This window comes from Macrotis lagotis, chromosome 8 (genome assembly GCF_037893015.1).
Source record: "Macrotis lagotis isolate mMagLag1 chromosome 8, bilby.v1.9.chrom.fasta, whole genome shotgun sequence".
Lineage (NCBI taxonomy): Eukaryota > Metazoa > Chordata > Mammalia > Peramelemorphia > Peramelidae > Macrotis > Macrotis lagotis.
Window position 1 is genome coordinate 140,680,155 of NC_133665.1, and position 19,828 is coordinate 140,699,982.

General features: G+C 40.5%; 1 protein-coding gene across 1 annotated transcript in view; it reads right to left on the reverse strand.

Annotated features, from left to right (window-relative positions):
• Window positions 1-19,828, reverse strand: part of SYN2 (synapsin II) — a 257,971-nt gene that overhangs the window by 73,123 nt on the left and 165,020 nt on the right. Inside the window, exons 4-5 of the mRNA XM_074198543.1 lie at window positions 16,417-16,573; window positions 4,612-4,701 (exon numbers count right to left, since the gene is read on the reverse strand). Coding sequence (XP_074054644.1) covers window positions 4,612-4,701; window positions 16,417-16,573 — 247 coding nt within the window. The remainder of the gene's footprint in view (window positions 1-4,611; window positions 4,702-16,416; window positions 16,574-19,828) is intronic.

The window sequence follows — 19,828 nt, forward strand, 5'->3', positions numbered from 1 at the left end:
GCAGATTTTGACAGGAAGGAGGGAATCCTGAATCAATTTGAAGCTTGGAGACCAGATGAGTGGGTGGAAGGGGAGAAGGCAAATAAGCAGTGAGTGACACTGAAAGTTGAGGTTGGCTATCCTGAAGACAGACTTTGTTGCTTTCATAATTTTCCCAAGGGCAAGCACTAATGTGGTGGCTATATGTACAGGGTGTCCCAAAAGATGTCATGCAAAATCACACCTACTCAAAAACTTTTGAGACAACCCAGATAGGAGTCATTTTTAAAAGAAATGATGAATAGAAACAGAATGCATCTCAATCAGACTGAAAGATGCACACATACCTGGCTCTGGCAGGCTCTTATCTCCTCCCTCCACCCCCCCAGAGAATAGAACTCTCCAGCAGCTCTCCAAAAGTCTGTTCACCTCTCCTACCACTTACTACTTGTGTGACCTTAAGCAAACTCTTCAGTTTTCTGAAGCTCAGATCCCTCAGATCCCTCATCTGTCTTCCAGCTCCAAATCTGATCCTTCAAAAAGGAAAAGACCTTGTGATCACTATCTTTTTTTAGAGGTAATCAGGGTTAAGTGACTTGCCCAGGATCACACAACTGATAAGTATCTAAACTCACATCTCTTGTCTCCATGGCTGGTGCTCTATCCATTGCAACACCTAGCAGCCCCATGTTCACTCTCTTTTGAAATTATCCAAGTAGGAACTAAAACTTCTCAGGAGTCCCCAGGCAACTGTCACCTCATCTGACTCCCTACCTCTCCATAGGACCTGGCAGACAGACAAGGCAGATGTTTTTGCTTTGTTTTGTTTTAGGGAGTCTTGTGTTTTTAAAATATGTGTTTTTATTTCTCTTTCCCATTTGAGAAGTTCAGTTTACCACTGAGAAGAGAAGGGTGTAGGTGACATGTGTATGTTTCCTGGGGGGAGAATACTCCAACTCACAGGCACAGAACATTCTCTTTTTGGGGTACAGCAAAGAACTGGAAGGGAGAATAAAGACTTGACCCTGGAGCACTTGGTTGGGAGTTGCTTAGTTCCAGAGTGTTCAATAAGCCTTAGGTAGTGTTTACAGAGAGGGAAGATGAGGGTCCTGGGCATAGATCACTGAAATATGAATTGGGTCAGGACCAAATTCTGACCTTTTTAAAAAGATCCAGATTTCAAATTAACTAGATTCTGCCTTTACTAGAAGTAAATGCAGCCCCTTGAGACTGTTCAATAAAATTAACATTGTCCTTCAGAATAGTGATTTGTTTTAACTGACCCTTAGACACGTGGACATTGAAATATCAGAAAGCCCAGAAATCTAGGGAGTCCCTCCACTTATCAACCCATTCCCCTGCCAGGCTGAGCATCATTTCTAGTCATTATGTAGCACACTCAAATTTGCAAAGCTCTTTGCATACAGTAACTCTTCAGCATGGACCACCCTATGAGGAAGTTTCCTCCAGTGGATCTATGATCTCCACCATTTTGGAAGTTATCTCTGACAACATGGATGCTCTTATGAGGGAAGACATAGTAGGTGCAGAAATCTGACCATATAGTGTTCATTTTTTTGCCAGTGGCAACCCATGAAGCAATGAAAAAAACCAAATGTTTCTCAGTTCTGGTCATCTGTAGTTGAGGCAGAGGGAATTAAATAGATTTGTGGTCACCTATAAACTTGAACTTGGTTGTTGGGCTCTAAATATAAGAATCTTTCCTATTGAGTAAGGAGTGGAGACATGGTTGAAGGAACTTACTGATCTCAATCAACGTTCTCACTATAAATGAAACTTGAAGAAAGAATTGCAGCCAAGTGGAAAGCTAGCTTGGAGTTATCTATAGGATCAAAGATTTAGACCTGGAAGAGACTCTAGAGATAATCTCTTCCTTTTACAGATGAGGAATTTGAGATCCAGAAAGAGTGACTTGTTTGAAGTCATATGGGTAATAAGAGACAAAGGCAGAACATGAACCCATCTTGTTTCCAAAGTCTTTTCCCATCATTTCACGCTGCTTCTCTTAAATGCTTTGGATGTTAAATAAATGAGTTGATTTTTTTCATGACTTGGTATTGAAGATATTATTTTCCCAGCTTTATGTATGACAAAACTGAGGCCCAGGGTGATACAAGTGACTTGTTCCTGCTCACAGAAGTAGCAAGTAAACCTAGGTCTTCCTGACATAAGTTTAGCAGTTTCTGCCATCCCATACTATGACCCAAGAAGCTGAGGTAGGGTACACAATGACAGAATGACTATGATACCTTTAACTCCTTTGCTAACATGATCTGAAGCCAGTCATTCTCAAAAATACTCATGTGATCAGGATAACAGAGACACAATGATGAGCTGGATTTATTAACATTTTAGTTAGCATTCATCTTCAGTGATCCAGTACAACCAATGAATGGGCATTGCCTCAGTCAAACTGAGCTGTCAAAGACCCTAGTTTAAAAAGACCAAGTTCTCACTGCATCCAGGGCCATCTCCAGTCATTCGGATCCACATCTGGCCACTGGACCCAGATGGTTCTAGAGGAGAGGGTGAGGCTGGTGACTTCGACCAGACCCCTCACTTATATCCAATTCTCTTGCAGGTCATGGCATCCCTTTGCAGATGCCATTTTTGCAAAGTAGAACAACAACGAAGTATTCCTCAGCATGATGCTTAGGTGTTCAATCAATTTCCTCTTTTCTCTCCCACATCCTAACCTGTCTTCAAGATTCAAGAACTGATATCAGCTAAGAACTATTCTCTTACCTTGGCCACAAAGCTTCCCTTCAGAATTGCCTCCACATACACACTTGGTCAAAAAAAAAAAAGGAAGAAAAGAAACCAAAATCTTGCCATATTATTTTTTGTAAGTTGTCAACCCTTGTTCAAGAACATCAAAACTCTCACATAGATCCACATCCAGAGAGAGGACTTCTCAAGAGGTTTTCTAGCCCTTGAAATTAAGGAGAAAGAAAAGAGAAGGAACCTATGAAAAGGGAATATTATACTACCACGTCAGGAAACCTGGGTTCAACTTTACAAGTTGTCTTTGTAACCTTGGGTGAGTCAATCCTATTTTCTAGGTCTCTAGTTTCCTCAACTTGAAAAGGGAGGAGGTGGAGATGAAACAGATGATCTCTAAGGTCCTTTCCAACTTTAAAACATTATTTTAAGGTCCTTTTCAGAGCTATGATCCTTTTAATTCTGCATCTTGGGTAATATATTTTCTTCCTGCTACTGTCTTAAAGGCTCTTTATGACTATTAAGAGCCAGTAGAGGAAAAACCACACACCTACTCTCTGACTCTGAAAATAGAAGCCAATTGGAGAAGGAAAATAGAGCTGAAGGGAAGGAGGAAGAGATTTGGACACACAATTGCTATGTGGAAAAAAACCTAGATTGAATCTAGATAATATCTTTGTGAGAGACTTTAAAGATCATTGAGTCAAACTATTTCATTCAACAGATGAGAAAATGCATCTGAAACCCAGGGAAGGGGGAGTAATTTGTCCAAGATCAAGCAGGGAGTAAAGTGGTAAGGCAAAGATTTGAACCCAGGTCTTCTGATTCCAGATTCAGTTGGAGTTCTTCCCATTGTGTCACAAGGCCACATGTCTATCAGTCATCCTGTACCCTTCCCTTCCATGTATTCTCAGGTAGCCTCATGCTAGTCTAGAAGATTTATGAGGTAAGCAGAAGAACCAGATACATAGACATCAGTAGAAGAATGTCATCTTACACTTATTGAGTGAGGAGGAACTGTTTTGCTTTATTTTTTGTAGCATGACACCTTGCATATGAGAGAGATGAAGGTACTGAACCTGTGAGTTTACTCGCATAAAATGCTCCTAAATGAGGAAATTCCTCTCCCAGTGCAAGTTCTCACTAGCTCTTAGAGAGTTAGTGAGTCTTAGTGAGTTGTTTAGAACACTGGTAAGTGACTTGTCCAGGGATACACAGCCAGTGAGTGAATTTAACTTCAAGTCTTTCTGACTCCAAGTCCAACATTCTATCTATGGTGCCACCTAAATGTTAGTTACTGTATAATATTGGGCAAGTTATATAACCTTACAGAACCTCATTTTCCTCATCTGTCAGATGGAGATAATAATAATATTGTGAATAAAGCCTGGTATAATACCTAAAGCAATAGAGACATGTATATTATCATTTTATTTGAGATTTAGAATCACTTTGTGAGATATTTCCATCAACATTTGACATATTGAGAAACTGAATGATGATGTGCTTTTTCTAATGTAAAACCTATAATAAAACCTGTCTTCTGATTTTCAGTCCAGGTGTCAGATTCCTAGGTTCAATTTCATCCATTCATTTAATAGATAAGTGCTCTCTCACGTCCTCTTCCATATCTCCCCCTTTCCAACCAAAAGTCTTAGATTTTTCAAGAAGCTTATATTCTCAGGTAATATTTTCTCACTCTTCTGCCTCATTTCATCTCAATATATCAATGATGGGAGACAATTAACTAAAAGTAAGAGGCTAAAGTAATTTGGTTTTATGCCTCTCCCCACAACATGAATACAGTTCATCTCCAAAGGAGTCATTTGTGCTTTTATACTTACTGTCCTCCACTTCCACCCTCAACCCAGTACCTTCCCCACCACTTACCATCTCTTTGTGGTTGGGGTAGAATGTCTGTTCAATGAGAGGAAATTTCTCTCCTCCTAGATTCTTGTAGATGGCCACCAGTTGGGCAAACTGCAAAAGAAAACAAAATATATAAAACCATTAGGAAGGAGGGTACTCCTAAATAATCTCACTTCAACCTCCTCCCTCTATCCCCACTCAATGCTCAACATCTTAGTCTGAGCTGATCTAAAGATCAGTTGAACAAACAACAAATACTTATTGTGGGTCTGCTATGTAGAGAGTCTTCCTTTTAGGTCCTTGAGACGCAAAGGTGACTCTTCATGACCCCATTTTGGGATTTTCTTGACCAAGAGGGAGCAGTATATCATTCCTTCTCCAGCACATTTTACAGATGAGAAAACTGAGATAGAAAGGGTTAAATGTACACCATTAATATCTGAGACCAGATTTGAACTCAGGGAGTTGAGTCTTCATGACTTCAGGCCTAGTGCTCTATCCTCTGCACCACCCAGTTGCCAGTAAGACAGGGTCTCTGTCCTCAAAGAACTTACCAGTTAATTGGAAAATTAATACATGAAAAAAATGAAGTCATTGACTCAATCAACAAGTATTTATTAGGTATTTACTATATGTATTATACTGTATGTACTAGCATTCTGTCAAGTAGTACCAGGAACACAAAGAAAAGCAAAAAACATGGTGTCTGCCTCAAGAAATAAATTTTAAAGACATATAGTATGTATATATATATATATATATATATATATATATATATATATTATATATACATACATACAGGGTAGATAGAAAGGCATCTCAGACAAAAGGCAGTGGGGGAGTTGGGGATAGCCCTCTACAGAAGGTGAACTTTGAGCTGAGTCTTGAAGGAGGCCAGGAGGTGGAGGTGAGGAAATGGAGTGTCCTAAGCATGGGGGGACAACCAGTGCAAAGGGCCAGAGATGAGAGAAGTGGTGGTCAAGGGACATGAAGAAGGCCAATGTCACTGGCTCAGAAATGATGAGTAGAACATGAAGAGTAAGAAAAATGGAAAAATAGAAAGGGGCCAGGCTGGTAAGGGCTTCAATAGCCAAACAGAGCATGTGCTATTTGATCCTGGAGGTGACAAAAAACCACTGAAGTTTATTGAAGAGGGCTTGTCCATAATTTGACATGGAAAATAATTTGACAAGATCAGAGCTACAAGGTAAGTTTGAATGATGTGTTTGGCTTAATCCAAAGTGTATTTATTAAGCACTTACTAGGTACCAAGCACAATATAAATATAATAGAAAATATATAGACAAAATGAGGTGAGGGGAGTCCCTGCCCTTAATGAGTTTACATTCATGGGGGGAGTGAAGAACGCACACATTAAACTAAGTATATGAAGACTATAGCCCATACACAATTATGGAGGTAGGAAGGCACATTAGATATCATCTGATTTGGTTCTCTAATCTAGAGACTGGGCCCAGAGAAATTAAATGATTTACTCCAAATCCCTCAAGTCATAAAAGACCAGAGATGGGATTCCAAGGCAAGATCCTCTGATTTCAAAATCCAGAATAATAGATATTAAGAACTCTAGGGAATCAGAGGGGAAGACATTAGTGTAGGTTAAAGTTAAGTAGGGCAGTTAATGGTAGAAAGCTTCATGGAAAGGTCATAACTTATGTTGGGCTCTGAAAATGGGTAGATGTGAAGAGAGAAGAGTGAATAGACAATTCTGGGCAACCACCAAGTCCTGGAAAGTCTTTCATGATGTTTCTCCTATCTGTCCTCTCCTTTTCACTCCTGCCACCATTACAAACTCTACTTTATTTTTTAGGTTTTTGCAAGGCAGTGGGGTTAAGTGGCTTGTCCAAGGCCACACAGCTAGGTAATTATTAAGTGTCTGAGGCCAGATTTGAACTCAGGTATTCCTGACTCTAGGGCTGGTGCTCTATCCACTGAGCCACCTAGCTGCCCCACAAGCTCTACTTTCAACAACTTCCTAGTTGGCTTTCATCCTAGTCTCCCCCCACCCCAATCCATCAGGCACACACCTCAGAATACATTTTGCATAATAGAACTCTCATTATACTACTTTCATGCTCAAAAACCTACCAGAGCTTCCCATTGTCTGCACCAATAGTCACCAACTTATGGGATGAAGTCCTTTGGGGAGCTATCCCAGTGATTCATCTAAGGTATCCATGAAACTTTATGTATATCATGTACTTTATGTACATCAAGCATTGCCATTTCACAATTATGTTTCATTTTTGCCAGGGGGGACTAATAATATGATTATTAGAACATGGGAGGGCAGGCGGGGAGGGAGGGAGAGAAGGAGGAAGGGAGAAAAGAAGGGAGGGAAGAAGGAAGAAAAGAAAAAAGAAAAGAAGGGAAGAAGGGAAGGAGAGAGGGAGAAAGGAAAAGAGGGAGAGAGGAAAAAGTGAGAAACAGAAGGATAGAGGAAGGGAGGGAAGGAGGAAGGAAAGGAGAAAGGGAAGAAGGAAGTAGAGAAAAGGGAGAAAGGAAAGCAGGGATAAGGGAGAGAGTGGAAAGAGAGACAAAGGAGGGAGGAAAAATGGATAGAGAAGAGAGAAAAGAAGAAAGAGAAGGAAGGAGGGAAGGATGAAAAAAGACAAAAAAGAGAGAGGGAAGGGGAGGTGATAAAGTTAGAAAGAGGAAGAAGGAGGTTAGAAGATTTAGAAGGGGAAGACATCTTAGTGGTCATCTAGCCCTATTTACATGTGAGGAAACTGAGCAAGGGCAGTGCAAGAATTTGTCCAATGTCATACAGGTTTTATGTGGAAAGGCTAGAATTTGACCTCAGGTCTTACGACCACAAATCCAGAATTTTTTCCTATTGTACTATGCTGAAGGAACAAGATGGTTTTCTATAATTTCACAGTTTACAAACACCAGTTGAAACACACATTCAAGGAACAAAAGTTTGCATTTGGTGCTCCTGTTTCTCTCTCTTTTTAGCATCCCTCCTCTTCTCATCACCCCCTTGTCTTACCGACAGGACTTCATTGAGATTTCTCTTTGTCTAGGACCTCTCAGTATGGGAACTCAGCATTCACTTTGTACCTTCAGTTTCCCATAGTTACCTCAGCACCCAAATCTGCCAACACTTATATCTATACTTTATAGTTATAAATATGTTCGTCCTTCATTTTCAAAGAAGACCATGACATCAGGGAGGTGATGCGATGACAAGCACATGAATTGAATTTGAGTGAGACAGGGCTGTGCTGGGTCTCTGACCTCAGTTTCTCCTCCAGAGCCATCTGAATCCAGTGGTCAGATGTGAATCAGGACGACTGGACATGGCCCTGGATATGCGGCAATCAGGGTCAAGTGACTTGTCCAAGGTCATACAGTTAGTAAGAGTCAAGTGTCTGAGACTGGATTCGAACTCCTGTCCTCCTGATTCCAAGGCCAGTGCTCTATCTACTGTTCCACCTAGTTTCTCCTCCCCACAGCTACTTAGGCAATAGAACCCCTTAAACCAAACTACATGTGTCCAGAAGGGCTCCAGGGAATAACTCCAATGGTGGGAATTTCAGGCAACCCCTTAGCTGTCTCTTAAAAATGTGGCATGATGCATAATGGGAAACAGCAGGGAAAGGGCAGCTTGGGAAGAGAAGGAAGATGGCAGCAAGGAATGGGTCAGGCATGGGCTCAGGACGGGCAGGGGGGCAAGAGGTGGCTGGGGAGTGGGATACACTCTTCTTCTGCTCTTCAGAATAGAGCAGCTCAACTTCCATGACCCTATTTCAGATTCCAGGGTGTTGGGAACATCTGGAAGAGAGTGGGACCATCATAAAATAATGGGAAAAATGGGAGGTTGCCTTCCCAAGTCAGCCCTGTGCTGACACTAGTGATCTCTGACTCCTGGGCCTCCTTTTGCCCCTTGCAGCAGGCAATGTGGACAGAGAAAAGAAACTGAGAAGATCCGTGCCAAGGTCAACAGTGAGAAGAAGAGTCTGCACTCCCTGAAATTGTCCACTCCCATCAACAGGAAGAAAAAAACATGAAATGCTATTAGTGCAGGAGCTTAACATGGCTAACCGGAGAACTTGGTGTCCATCCAGCCTTCCCTGCTGTTCCAATCCAGTGCCAAAGGCAATACCAGGAGATTATGAATGGGAGTTTGAACTTTCACCCAATCCTTGGCATGGTACCTCTCAGGGTGAGGGGCCTCTTGGGATCCCTACTTCTGGGACCCCAATGTGGCCAAGGCTTGGCACAGGTGGACGAGGACCGAATTGACTCATATCGCTTGATTTCCAGGCTCCCTTCCTCTGGCAGGGGGTGTGCAGCCTCTCTGAGAGATCCCTGGGTTCATAGAAGATGCCATAACTAGGATGACATGTTAAGGGGAAGGGGACAGCAGCAGCCCTGGAGAGATTAGAAAAACAATAAACCCCCTTCTTTTCTGTGACTGGGGCTGTGCAGGGAGCTCAATCTTGGGAAACATGGGGGTGGGGGAGAAAAGGAGGCCATAGGGTAACAGTGCTCTAGGAGCAAGGCAAGGGGCGGAGGGCAGCCTGGAAAGGGCCAGGACTCCCAGGAGAGAAGGGCGGGTGGGAAGGAGCATTAGGGGATGTCTTTGGATTGCTCTAATTAACTTCATATGCAGAACTGTATACCCTTAGCACTAGAGACCTGAGTGAGAAAATTGCAAGTCAGAAGGGAGCTTAGAGGTCCTGTGGTCCCACCCTTTCAAATTACAAAAGAGGAAACTGAAGCACAGGGAGATGTTTCATACCTAATCTACCTATTTATCTATCTGTCTATCTATCTATCATCATCAGTCTGATGCTATGGCTAAATTCATTGACTCTTCCTCTGACTTCCTCAGAGATTTTCAGGGTCAGGAATATAGGATAAGTACTTTAGAACTAGAAAGAAACCCCATTTTACAGAAAAAGGAAACTGAGGCTTAAGGAAGTTATATCATCTGCCCAAAGTCACCCAAGTTGTCAGCATTTAGGTGGGTATTGGACCCAGATTTTCTGCTTGTTCGTGCCAAAGAGCCACAGAGTAACACCTGTCATGGTAACAATAGTAATGATGCTGCTTTTTATTTATTTTTATAACACTCTGAGAGTTCCAAAGTGTCCTTCACATATTAACCCCCCTTTACCAATCCTGCTGGGAGGGCCCAACAGATGCTATTATTCACAATTTACAGATCAGTCTGTACTCTGAGGTCCAAGATGGTTCAGTGATTTGAACAAAACAGTGCATAAGTGGCAGAACTGGAATTTCTACCTAGAAATACTGATTTCAAATTCAAACCTCTTTCTCCCATGCCATTGTGGGAAAGGGGAAAAAAGCCTCCATAGTTTCAAAACTTCATTGCAATGGGATGAGAAGACTAAATTCCTGCACCCTCCAGTGTGTTATGGTGGAAGCGCTGGAGTCAGGAAAAATGGGGTTCTGGCCCCAAGTGGGTGCTGGTGATTAGTGAGCAGTATTTCTCACTGCTGTTCCATCATCTGTGAAATAAAGGGATCAAATCTAAATATTCTCTAAGCACACTCTAATTTTACACCTAATAATAGACAAATGGAATTGAAATTAGTTTATACTGGATTAAGATCCTGTCCTCTGGAGGGCTCAGTCAGAGGAGAAAGGAAGCAGAACATTTGGAAGATTTGACTGCCTGCAAAATATATTACTTAACAAGTATAATTAAGAACTTACTATGTGCTGAGGACTTCATGTTAGAGATTTAAAACAAAAAAAGAAATAGTTCTTGCCCTTCCTCAGTTTATGTTCTGTTCAAGACCAAGAAATTCAGGAACAATATCCTGAAAAGAGAACCAAGAGAATCTATCTGATATGAAAGAAGCTTCCCAGTAGAATGACTTCCCTGAGATAGGAAATGTTTTTCATCTTTGTATGCTCCCAACACCTAGAACATATAATAAATAATTAATAAATAGCTGTTGGATTATATTGGATTGGACATCCATCCCTCCATCCCTCCATCCCTCCCTCCATCCATCCATTTGTCTAATCTTTATCAATCATCATGGACTAAGAGACTCTTCTTTTCTTCATTTCTTACATCCAATCAGTTGCAAGTATTATCAGTTTTCCTTCCAATATATCTACTAAAACTATCCTTCTCTCCATTCTCATAATCACATCCTATTTCTCATAACTTTTTGTAATGACTATGATAATTACTTTCTTCTAATTGGTCCTTTCAAACTCTCTTCTTTCCGTCCATCTTCTGTCTTGAGGGAGGGAGGGAAGAAAGCTCCTACTATATTTCAGGTGGGACAGTGGGTGGAGCAGTGGCCAGAGTTCTGGTTCTGAAGTCAGCTTTATCCAGAGTGTTATCTAGCCACTGAATTACAAGTGTAACCCATATTTAAAAAATCCTTTCCTAGAGGATTACTTCTTTTAAAGTTACTGGGAGCAGCTAAAAAAAATAAATAAAGAAGAGAAGCTCAAAGTTACAGTTTTAATTGTCATTTTATGAGGTGTTTCTCCATATGGAATCAAGGAGAATATCTATGAGTTTAATATTGTTCTGTGAGGATCTATAAGAAAAATTACAGAGAAGAAGGGATAAAGAAAATGACAAGAAACAGAATTTATGAAGAATGGGTTTATAGAGAAACTGAGAGTGAAGGTTTAAGAGAAAATGAGACTTCAGACATAATTGGAAAGAAGTTAGAGAAGACAGAGAAAAAAGAAAGAAAGGTCCTCTATCTTTATGGAACTGTTTTGACCTTTATATTGTTAAAAGAATTAGTAAGAATAGACTTTGATATTTTGAGTGAAATGAATGATGGGATTGTATTTGCAGAAATAGGGAGAGATCAGCTTCCATTATTGTGATGATTTCTCAAAACTAAAATATTGTAAATTGTTATTTATGTCTTTGAAATCCATTTATCATGGATTTCACTGTTAACACAATGTATTTTCAGTAGTTTTAATCTTTATTTATTTCTAGGAGATAAAAGAATTTAATATAGAGATAAAGATATTGAGAAAGATTTCTTTTATTAAAATAATATGTAACAATGTCATATATTAATTAGAAAATATTATATTTCTGTAATATAAATATAAATGTTTATATGATATACTTTTCTATTTCATATATACTTGAATATATTTATAAATATAATTATATTTACATGTTACATTTATACAATATTTATTATCCCCATTTTAGAGTTGAGATAACTGAGGTTGACAGAGGTTAAATGAATTGTCCCCTGTCACATAGCTAGTAAGAATTTAAGGCTGAATTTGAACTCAGATCTTTTTAGTACAACCTGAGCACATTATCCATTGTACCACCTAGTTTTCTTCATCCATCTATTAAGTACCTTAGACCCAAGTCTTTTCCTAGACTCTCTCCACTCCTTGCTCTTTTCATTTCACCCTGTACTTTCTCTGGGATGCAGATAGGTTGAGGGGTTCAAGTTGATGGTTTGGGTGTGAAGAAGGGCAGGACAGTCTGCAGATGGCTGATAATTAGCAGCCATGGTTTCCCCAAGGATCTGAAACCAGGCAGATTCAAACCATCAGGACTGGCTGGTTGGAAGCAGGATTTGGCGAGATTCACCAGTAATAATTACAATATGATTTTGCAGTCAAGAAAAGAATGGGAAGAAATTGCTGAAATATGTCATTAGGGACAGGTGTTTCCTTCAGAGTCTGAGCTGAGGAGCCAAGGAGCTTAGCCTACAGGAACAGGATTCATGGGAACTGGGCCAACTGGAAGACCAGCTTTCCACATCTCCATCTGAATTGGATGGGAAAGACCCTGAGCCCCATTTGTCAGCAGAGCTTCACCAGACTTTCCATTGAGACCCCCACCCTCTTTCACTAAAAAAAAAAAAAACAGGGCCTGCTAGGCCCTGAGATTCAAGGGTTCTCTTCCCTAAATCTTTTGAGATTAAGGAAATAGTTCCAGAAATGGCCAGCCTGGTACTTAGAGCCAAACATATAGGACTTTACTAGAGTTGTCCTCCACTGGCCCAGGTGGTGGGAAGGAGTGGGAAGGTGTTGTAGTGAAGATCAAATGAGACAATATTTGTGAAACACTTTGCAAACCTTAAAACATTATGTTTTAAATTGAAGTATATGAAAGTGATGGAGTACTATTGTTCTATAAGAAATTATGAGTGGGTGGACTTCAGAAAAGCCTGGAAAGATTTGCATGAACTGATGCAGAGAGAAGTGAGTAGAATCAGGAGAACATTATACACATTAATAGCAACACTACGTGATGAGCAACTATAACAAAATTAGCTCTCCTCAGCAATTCAGTGATCAAGGACAATTCTGAAAGACTTGGAATGGAAAATGCCATTCACATTCAGAGGAAAAGTTATAGTTTGGTTGCAGATCAAAGTTTTACTTTTGAAAATTTGTTTTGTGTTTTTTTTTTCTCGAGGCTTTCCCCCCCTTTAGTTCTGATTCTTTTTTCACAACATGACTAATATGGAAATATGGTAAATATGATTATACATGTATGACCTATATCAGATTATTTGCTGTCACAGGGAGGGTGGAGGATAGGGAAAGAGATAGAAAAATGTGGAACTCAAAAGTTTGCAAAAAGATAAACGCTGAAAACTATTTTTGCATGTAATTGGGAAAATTAAAAAACATTCAAAAAGCTTTTTAAAAAGCATTTTTGAGGGGCGGCTAGGTGGTGCAGTGGATAAAGCACCAGCCCTGGAGTCAGGAGTAACTGGGTTCAAATCTGGTCTCAGACACTTAATAATGACCTAGCTCTGTGGCCTTGGGCAAGCCACTTAACCCCATTTGCCTTGCAAAAAAAAAAAAGTATTTTTGTTATTTTTTTCTTTCTGATAAGATTCTTGCATTGAGATAAATTTTCCTGCTTAGAACCTTCATTCAGTGCTCCAACTTGAGCCTCCCGGGATCAAGCTAATTCTTCTTCTATGAAAGAATGAAAGAAACATATTCTAATCATTTCCTAGGTGTAAGACATTGCAACTAAGGGCTGAGGAGGTGAAGAGAAAAGTAGAACAATCCCAGTTTTTGCAGAGCTTCCTCTAATGAGAGAATCAAGACATGAAAAACACTCAAATAACTGGAGAGAGAGAGTATGCCTCCAATCCCCAAACTTCAAGACTAAACATTCTCCATTCTTTCATTTTTATGACTTTACTTTGGGGCAGAGTGGTAAATTTGGAGTCAGAGGCTCTGGCTTCAAATTTTGCCTTACCTCTCCTCTCTAGACCTCAGTTTCTAAAAAGTGTAACATGAGGGGACTGAATGACAGAAGGCCTCTAAGATCCTTTCCAGTTCCAAATCTGTGATCCCATGATTTTTCTTACTAAATTTTGTCTTATTGAATGTTAACCAATGTTCTAGCCTAGCAAGATTTTTGGATCCTTGAACCTGTCATCCAAATGCTCAATCATCCCTCCTATTTTCTTTGGTTTTTGTAGGTTTTAAATTAAATTTTCAGATTATACAAATGCTAGACCCTATTCTCCACCCCCCAATAGACCCTAAAGAAGCCAAGTAACTCTATTTCAAGTAATTCAGTTGGGGCATCTTCAATAGGTCTTACTACCAAGGGCCGCAGCTACACCTCTTACCTCCTCAGGTCTCTAAAACACACCAGTGCTTCTTATACATAGAAGCTGGGATTTGAACAGGTACACACCAAGAACAGGAAGGGGAAACCAAGCCAGAACAGGGAAGAGAACTAAAGCTTCAGGTATGAAAAACCAGCTCCATCTCCCCAGGAAGGACTGGGAAGCAACATCCCGAATACTGAGTGATGTCTGTCTGGTTGAGGGTATGGCCTTGGGCCAGGTCTGGACTGAAAGAGTCTCTTAGTCACCTATGTTTTTAAAATTCAATTCAATAAATATTTACATAGTGTCTTCTGGGAGCCCATCCCTGTCATAGGCATTGTGGGAGAATACAAAGAACTCAATATGAACAAAATAGGACTCATTATCTTTTTTCTATAGCCCAGGCCTCTTTTGAAATTCTCTATTTCAGTCCACAACAACATCATCCTTCCAGTCTCTCGGGTTCACAACCTTGGATTCATCCTTAACTCTTCTCTCTCCCTCAACCCACATATCCACAGTCATTTTCCAAATCTTAACAATCCTTCCTTACTATAGCGCTTGCATCCAGCCCCACAAGTCCCCTAATTGCTCTCCAATCTCTCTTCCAACTGCTGTCAAACAGTTAGAACAAAGGTCTAACAGATTATTCCTGCTCAATAAACTTTTAGAATCCTACATTTCTATTATAACACCATCTCTTACATGAGACTTTCTTGATCCATCTACCTTCAAGTGCCTTTCTCCCTCTATTACCTTGTATTTCTCTTCGGGGGATGGTGCTAGTAAATGTTTAACAACCAACTCTGAAAAAACATTGCCGACCCACTTTTAGATTTAATCCTATTATTAAATTTCCCCACCACTCTCTAAAGATGAGAAAATAACTTCAAAAAACAACTAATTAAGCCCTGATTTGTAATGTTTGCTGATATCTGAGGGGATAAATGCTTACAGTGAAAAATGAACAATCAGCTCTCACAATGTGGTTGGGGCTGGCTCTAGCACATCCATCCATCTATCCATGTTATCTCTCCCTACTGAATGTAATCTTGGAGGCAAGAAGCATTTCATTTGTGTGGAATTTTGGTGGGGTTTTTTGCATTTTCAGTTCCTTACAGTGCTTGGTATATAGAGACAGGGACTAGATCTTTGATTTTATTGGTAAAGGGAACTTCAGAGCGAGGAAACTCCCTGTACCAATGCTAGTCAGTTCCTTTCCTGCAGTGTCTAGTCTTGGAAAGTAGGCTATCCCAATGATATCCAAAGTCAGTATGTACCAGACATGGGGTGTGAACCCACATCTTCCAGACTTTGTAGCTTTTCTTTCATTCTAGGGATCAATAAGGTTGGCTGCAAAGCACAGGTCTAACTTGGTGAATGTCTTGAAAACCCACAGGAGAAGTTCAGATTTGATCTTGTTACCCATGGGGTGCCCCTTGCTTTTTCTCTTATGAGTCTGGACCCTGTCCCATAGTCAGGGAATAGTCTTTCTCCTCTGCTGACCAGGTCTGACCCATATGAGGCAGTGAAAAAACCAGATGTGGGGTGTGTGTGTGTGTGTGTGTGTGTGTGTGTGTGTGTGTGTGTGTGTGTAGAGGAATCTCACTGACATCCTCTATATAGACACAATAGCAGAGACTGCTGGGGAATCATCTAACACGGAGCTAGCCTGGCTTGAGCTGTCTCCTCTCAGCTCTTATTAGTCTCATAAAGCTCTCATCCAACAGCTGGGCCATGTTTCAGCACACATCATGAGTTATGGCATATGGCGTGCATTCTTGCTACCCCTCTGGCCTCCTGTGACTGATGGCAGCTGCTACATGTCCTTCAGGTCATCTTTAAAGAATAGATGTATTGTTTAGATAGAAATATCCAGAACATTCTCTACGGCAGAGTTGCCTTCATGGAACACACATGTATTAATATCCACATGTGTTCACACACACACACACACACACACACACACACACACACACACACACTTCTTAAGGCATTTTGTGATCACTCCACTAAGCTCATCTCTGCCCCCACCTCCTCATAGCCCAGGCTCCAAGTTCTAGAGTCCTCTAGAGTCCTCTGCTGGTCATGGGTGGATGAAGATTGGAGAACACAGGTCCCTTGGCATTGACTCTCCCTGGGACCCCTTTCCCAGGAGAGACCCAACCACAAGGATCAATGCAAAGAAAACTTTGAGGCTCCGCAAGTCCCACCCAGCCCTCCGCTCACTCACCACCCAGGGCTTGTCGCAGAAATTGTAGATAGAATCGAGGGAGTTGACACTGGGGATGCCAGCGTAGTGCATGCCAATGATCAGATTTCGGTAGTCCTCATTCTCAGCCATGCCAAAGGAGTGCTGCCGGACAAGCACGAAGTCTGGCCGGAAGGATCTGAAGAGAAGAATTGAGGCAGAGACTGTTTACTCAAACTGGATTCCTCCATCTACATCCCATTTGAAGCTGAACTTTATGCAATCCTTAACATGTCCTTAAGCAGCTAAGTGGACATAGAGTATTGAGTTTGAGATTGAGAAGACTCACCTTCATGAGGTCAAATCCAGCCTCAAACACTCACTGTGTGACCCTGGGCAAATCACTTAACATATCACTAGTCTGAGATCAATGTAGCATAATACCAATAAGGCCCTTTAGAGAACTCACACATATTAAAATATAATTAGGAAATATTTCTATGAAAAAATAAAAGTACAATAGAACACAGATAATGTTAATATATGGTTTTTGAAGTCAATATGTGACCACAGGGATCCTTATGTACAGTTTGTTGAACCCCCCCCCCTTTTCTATTTGAATTTGACATTACTGGTGTAGAGAAAAGCACAGGATTTGGAGCCTGGAGACTGTATTTAAACTGAGGAGTTACCAATTATCCACTTTTTGACTTTAGGGAGGTCATTTCCCTTTTATGGGCCTCAGTTTCCCCCTCTGTAAAATGATAGGGTTCAACAGGATTTCTTTAATCTTTGGAATTTTTTTTTTAATTTCAAGTGTCACGCTTCAATATAATTGGTTTCCTTTGAATCTAATGTATTTTATTTTATGGACTTAAAAATATTCTGAGAAGGAATAGATGAGTTTCTCCAGATTGCTGCCCAAGGTAGATACATGACATATCAAAAGTTGCCCTGGATCAAATGATCTCAGATACTCCTTCCAACTCTAAATCCTATATACTAATCACTATGCTGCATCACAGAATCATAAAATTGCACTGTTGAGATGCCACTGAGCAGTCATCCATCTAGTCCAACCCATACCCCAAGATAAATTCACCTTTCCATCACCCCCTACAAGTGGTCAGTCCTCTATCTTCTGTTTGAAGATCTTCAAAGAGGAAGACACCATCACCTCTCATGGTAGCTCATTCCACTGATGTGTTCCTTGAGAAGATTTCATTGCATAACCTCCTTCAACAAACCTTTATTGTGTACCAGAAATCTTTTAACAGCTAAAACCAACAAGCCATTTTCTTGGGGTTCATTCTACAAGATTTCTTGATACCACTGACCATTCTTTCCTTAAGATTCTGTCTTTATGTCAGTACTCACTCTTTGTCCTTCAACTGGTCTGTCTGAAGGATGCTTTTTAGTCTCATTTGCCAATTCATTAGTCAGTTCTTTCTCCTATGTATGAGTGTCACACAATACTCTATGTTGGGCTCTTTTTTCTCTTTCCACATTCTCTCTTGATGACTTGTTCAACTTGCAAAGGTTCAATGATCAACCCTACACAGATGATTCCAAAATTCCTATCCAACTCTAATTTCTTTCCTGAACTCTAGTCCCACACCACTAGCTTCCTACTGAATATTTTCAGTGTAGCAGATCCTGATTGGCATTTGTATAAAAAGAAAGAAATAGAAATTGGTTAAATAAATGTTTATTTAAGTTAAGAAAACTGGAGTCAGGAAACTAAGTCATTTGCTTAGGGTCACAGCTAGTAAGTGTCTGAGGCTGGATCTGAACTCAGATCTTCCCAACTTCAACACCTGTGCTCTGTACACTGTGCTACCTAACTGCCTCTACTCTTCACCAAGATGATACCACTGAAATCATAGGTCCAGTTCTCTAGTCCCTAAATTATACTAATGATGATGATGATGATAAATTGTATTGATATAGTACTCTAAAGTTTGCAAACTTTTTGCACAATATCCACTTTGATCCTCCTAACAGTCCTGAGAAATGGTGGGAAGAGAAGTTACAATCCCTATTTCAGAGAGAAGGAAGTCATAACATTTCGTAAGACTTGTAGAACTTCCTAGAGTTCAACTGGTCATTCTATAAGCAAGGCAGAGTTATGCAGCTATCACAATCATGGAATAATAGGACAGACTAAGCTTATGAATCTTAAGAGTTCCATCAGGAAGGCAATACACACCCAACCCTTAGTACAAAGTTATGTGTTTATTCCGAAATAAATGGTTTAAAATATAAATATCATAGATGGAAATGTGCCAATAGAAACAATGAATCTGAAAAATGAGAGAAATATTAGAATACGCCAAAAGGAGCAAACAGATCTATGACATACACAATGATGTAAATGGTAAGATCAATAACAATACAAATGAAACACAATGCTGTGTAATCAATCACAATAACCAAACTTGACCCGAAAGAAGAGGTACAGGAATGCAAAGTTCTCTATTTTATCCAGATAATGGGTGGGGTGTGGGGGGAGTGCTATGGATGTGAAACACTGTTATACTGTCAGATTGATTGATGTGTGGTTTAGTTTTGCTGAACCAATCTCACTGTCTCAGTCTTCAAAAAAAATTCTTCATTCTAAAGGATGGCACTCTGGGAGAGGGAGGGAGAATGATATATTGGAAAAAATGAAGATGATGTAAAGCCAAAAGAACTTAATAAAGAGGTGTTTAGAGGTAAGTGACATTAGAGATCACCTTGGACCGGAGTAGTCTGAAAAGTCTTTATGAAGAAAACTCTTTTTTTAATTATTATTTATAGATTTTTGCAAGGCAATGAGTTAAGTGGCTTGCCCAAGGCCACACAGCTAGGTAATTATTAAGTGTCTGAGGCTGGATTTAAACTCAGGTACTCCTGACTCCAGGGCCAGTGCATGAAGATAACTCTTAACAGTAGTTGGGGATTCTGGGAGTCCAAAGGGACACTTCCAAACCACTTCGTATAAATGAGTTTAGTTTCTTCAATGCTGAAAAAAACCTGACTGTGGGATCTTGGGGGGGGGGGGCAAAGAAAGGTTAAGTAAAAGAAGGTGAAGGTAAACTTGGATGCCTTCCCTCTTCTACCAAGAGCCAGCCCTAGTCCTCAAGTTCAATCTTTAAGGACTCTGGCAACTGAAAATAGTCAGGCAGCATTTGGGTCAACCCCACCCCAACCTCCTGAGTCAAAGGTCTGGACAGTTTGTTGAAAGGCACCAGTTTCCCAATGTTCTCCTTCCTGATGGCTTACCCCAAATCAGAAGGTGGGGAGAAGAACAAATATTTTTCATGAAATCAAGGTTGGGCAACAACGGCAGGAAGCAGAGAGGACAGAACATTCTCTGCCTGGCAGCTAATGTCTGGTTCAAATTAGTTCAGGAAAGCATCCTTGCTTCCCACTGCTGCCCCTCAGGACCTGGGCCCCATACTCCATGGCTCTG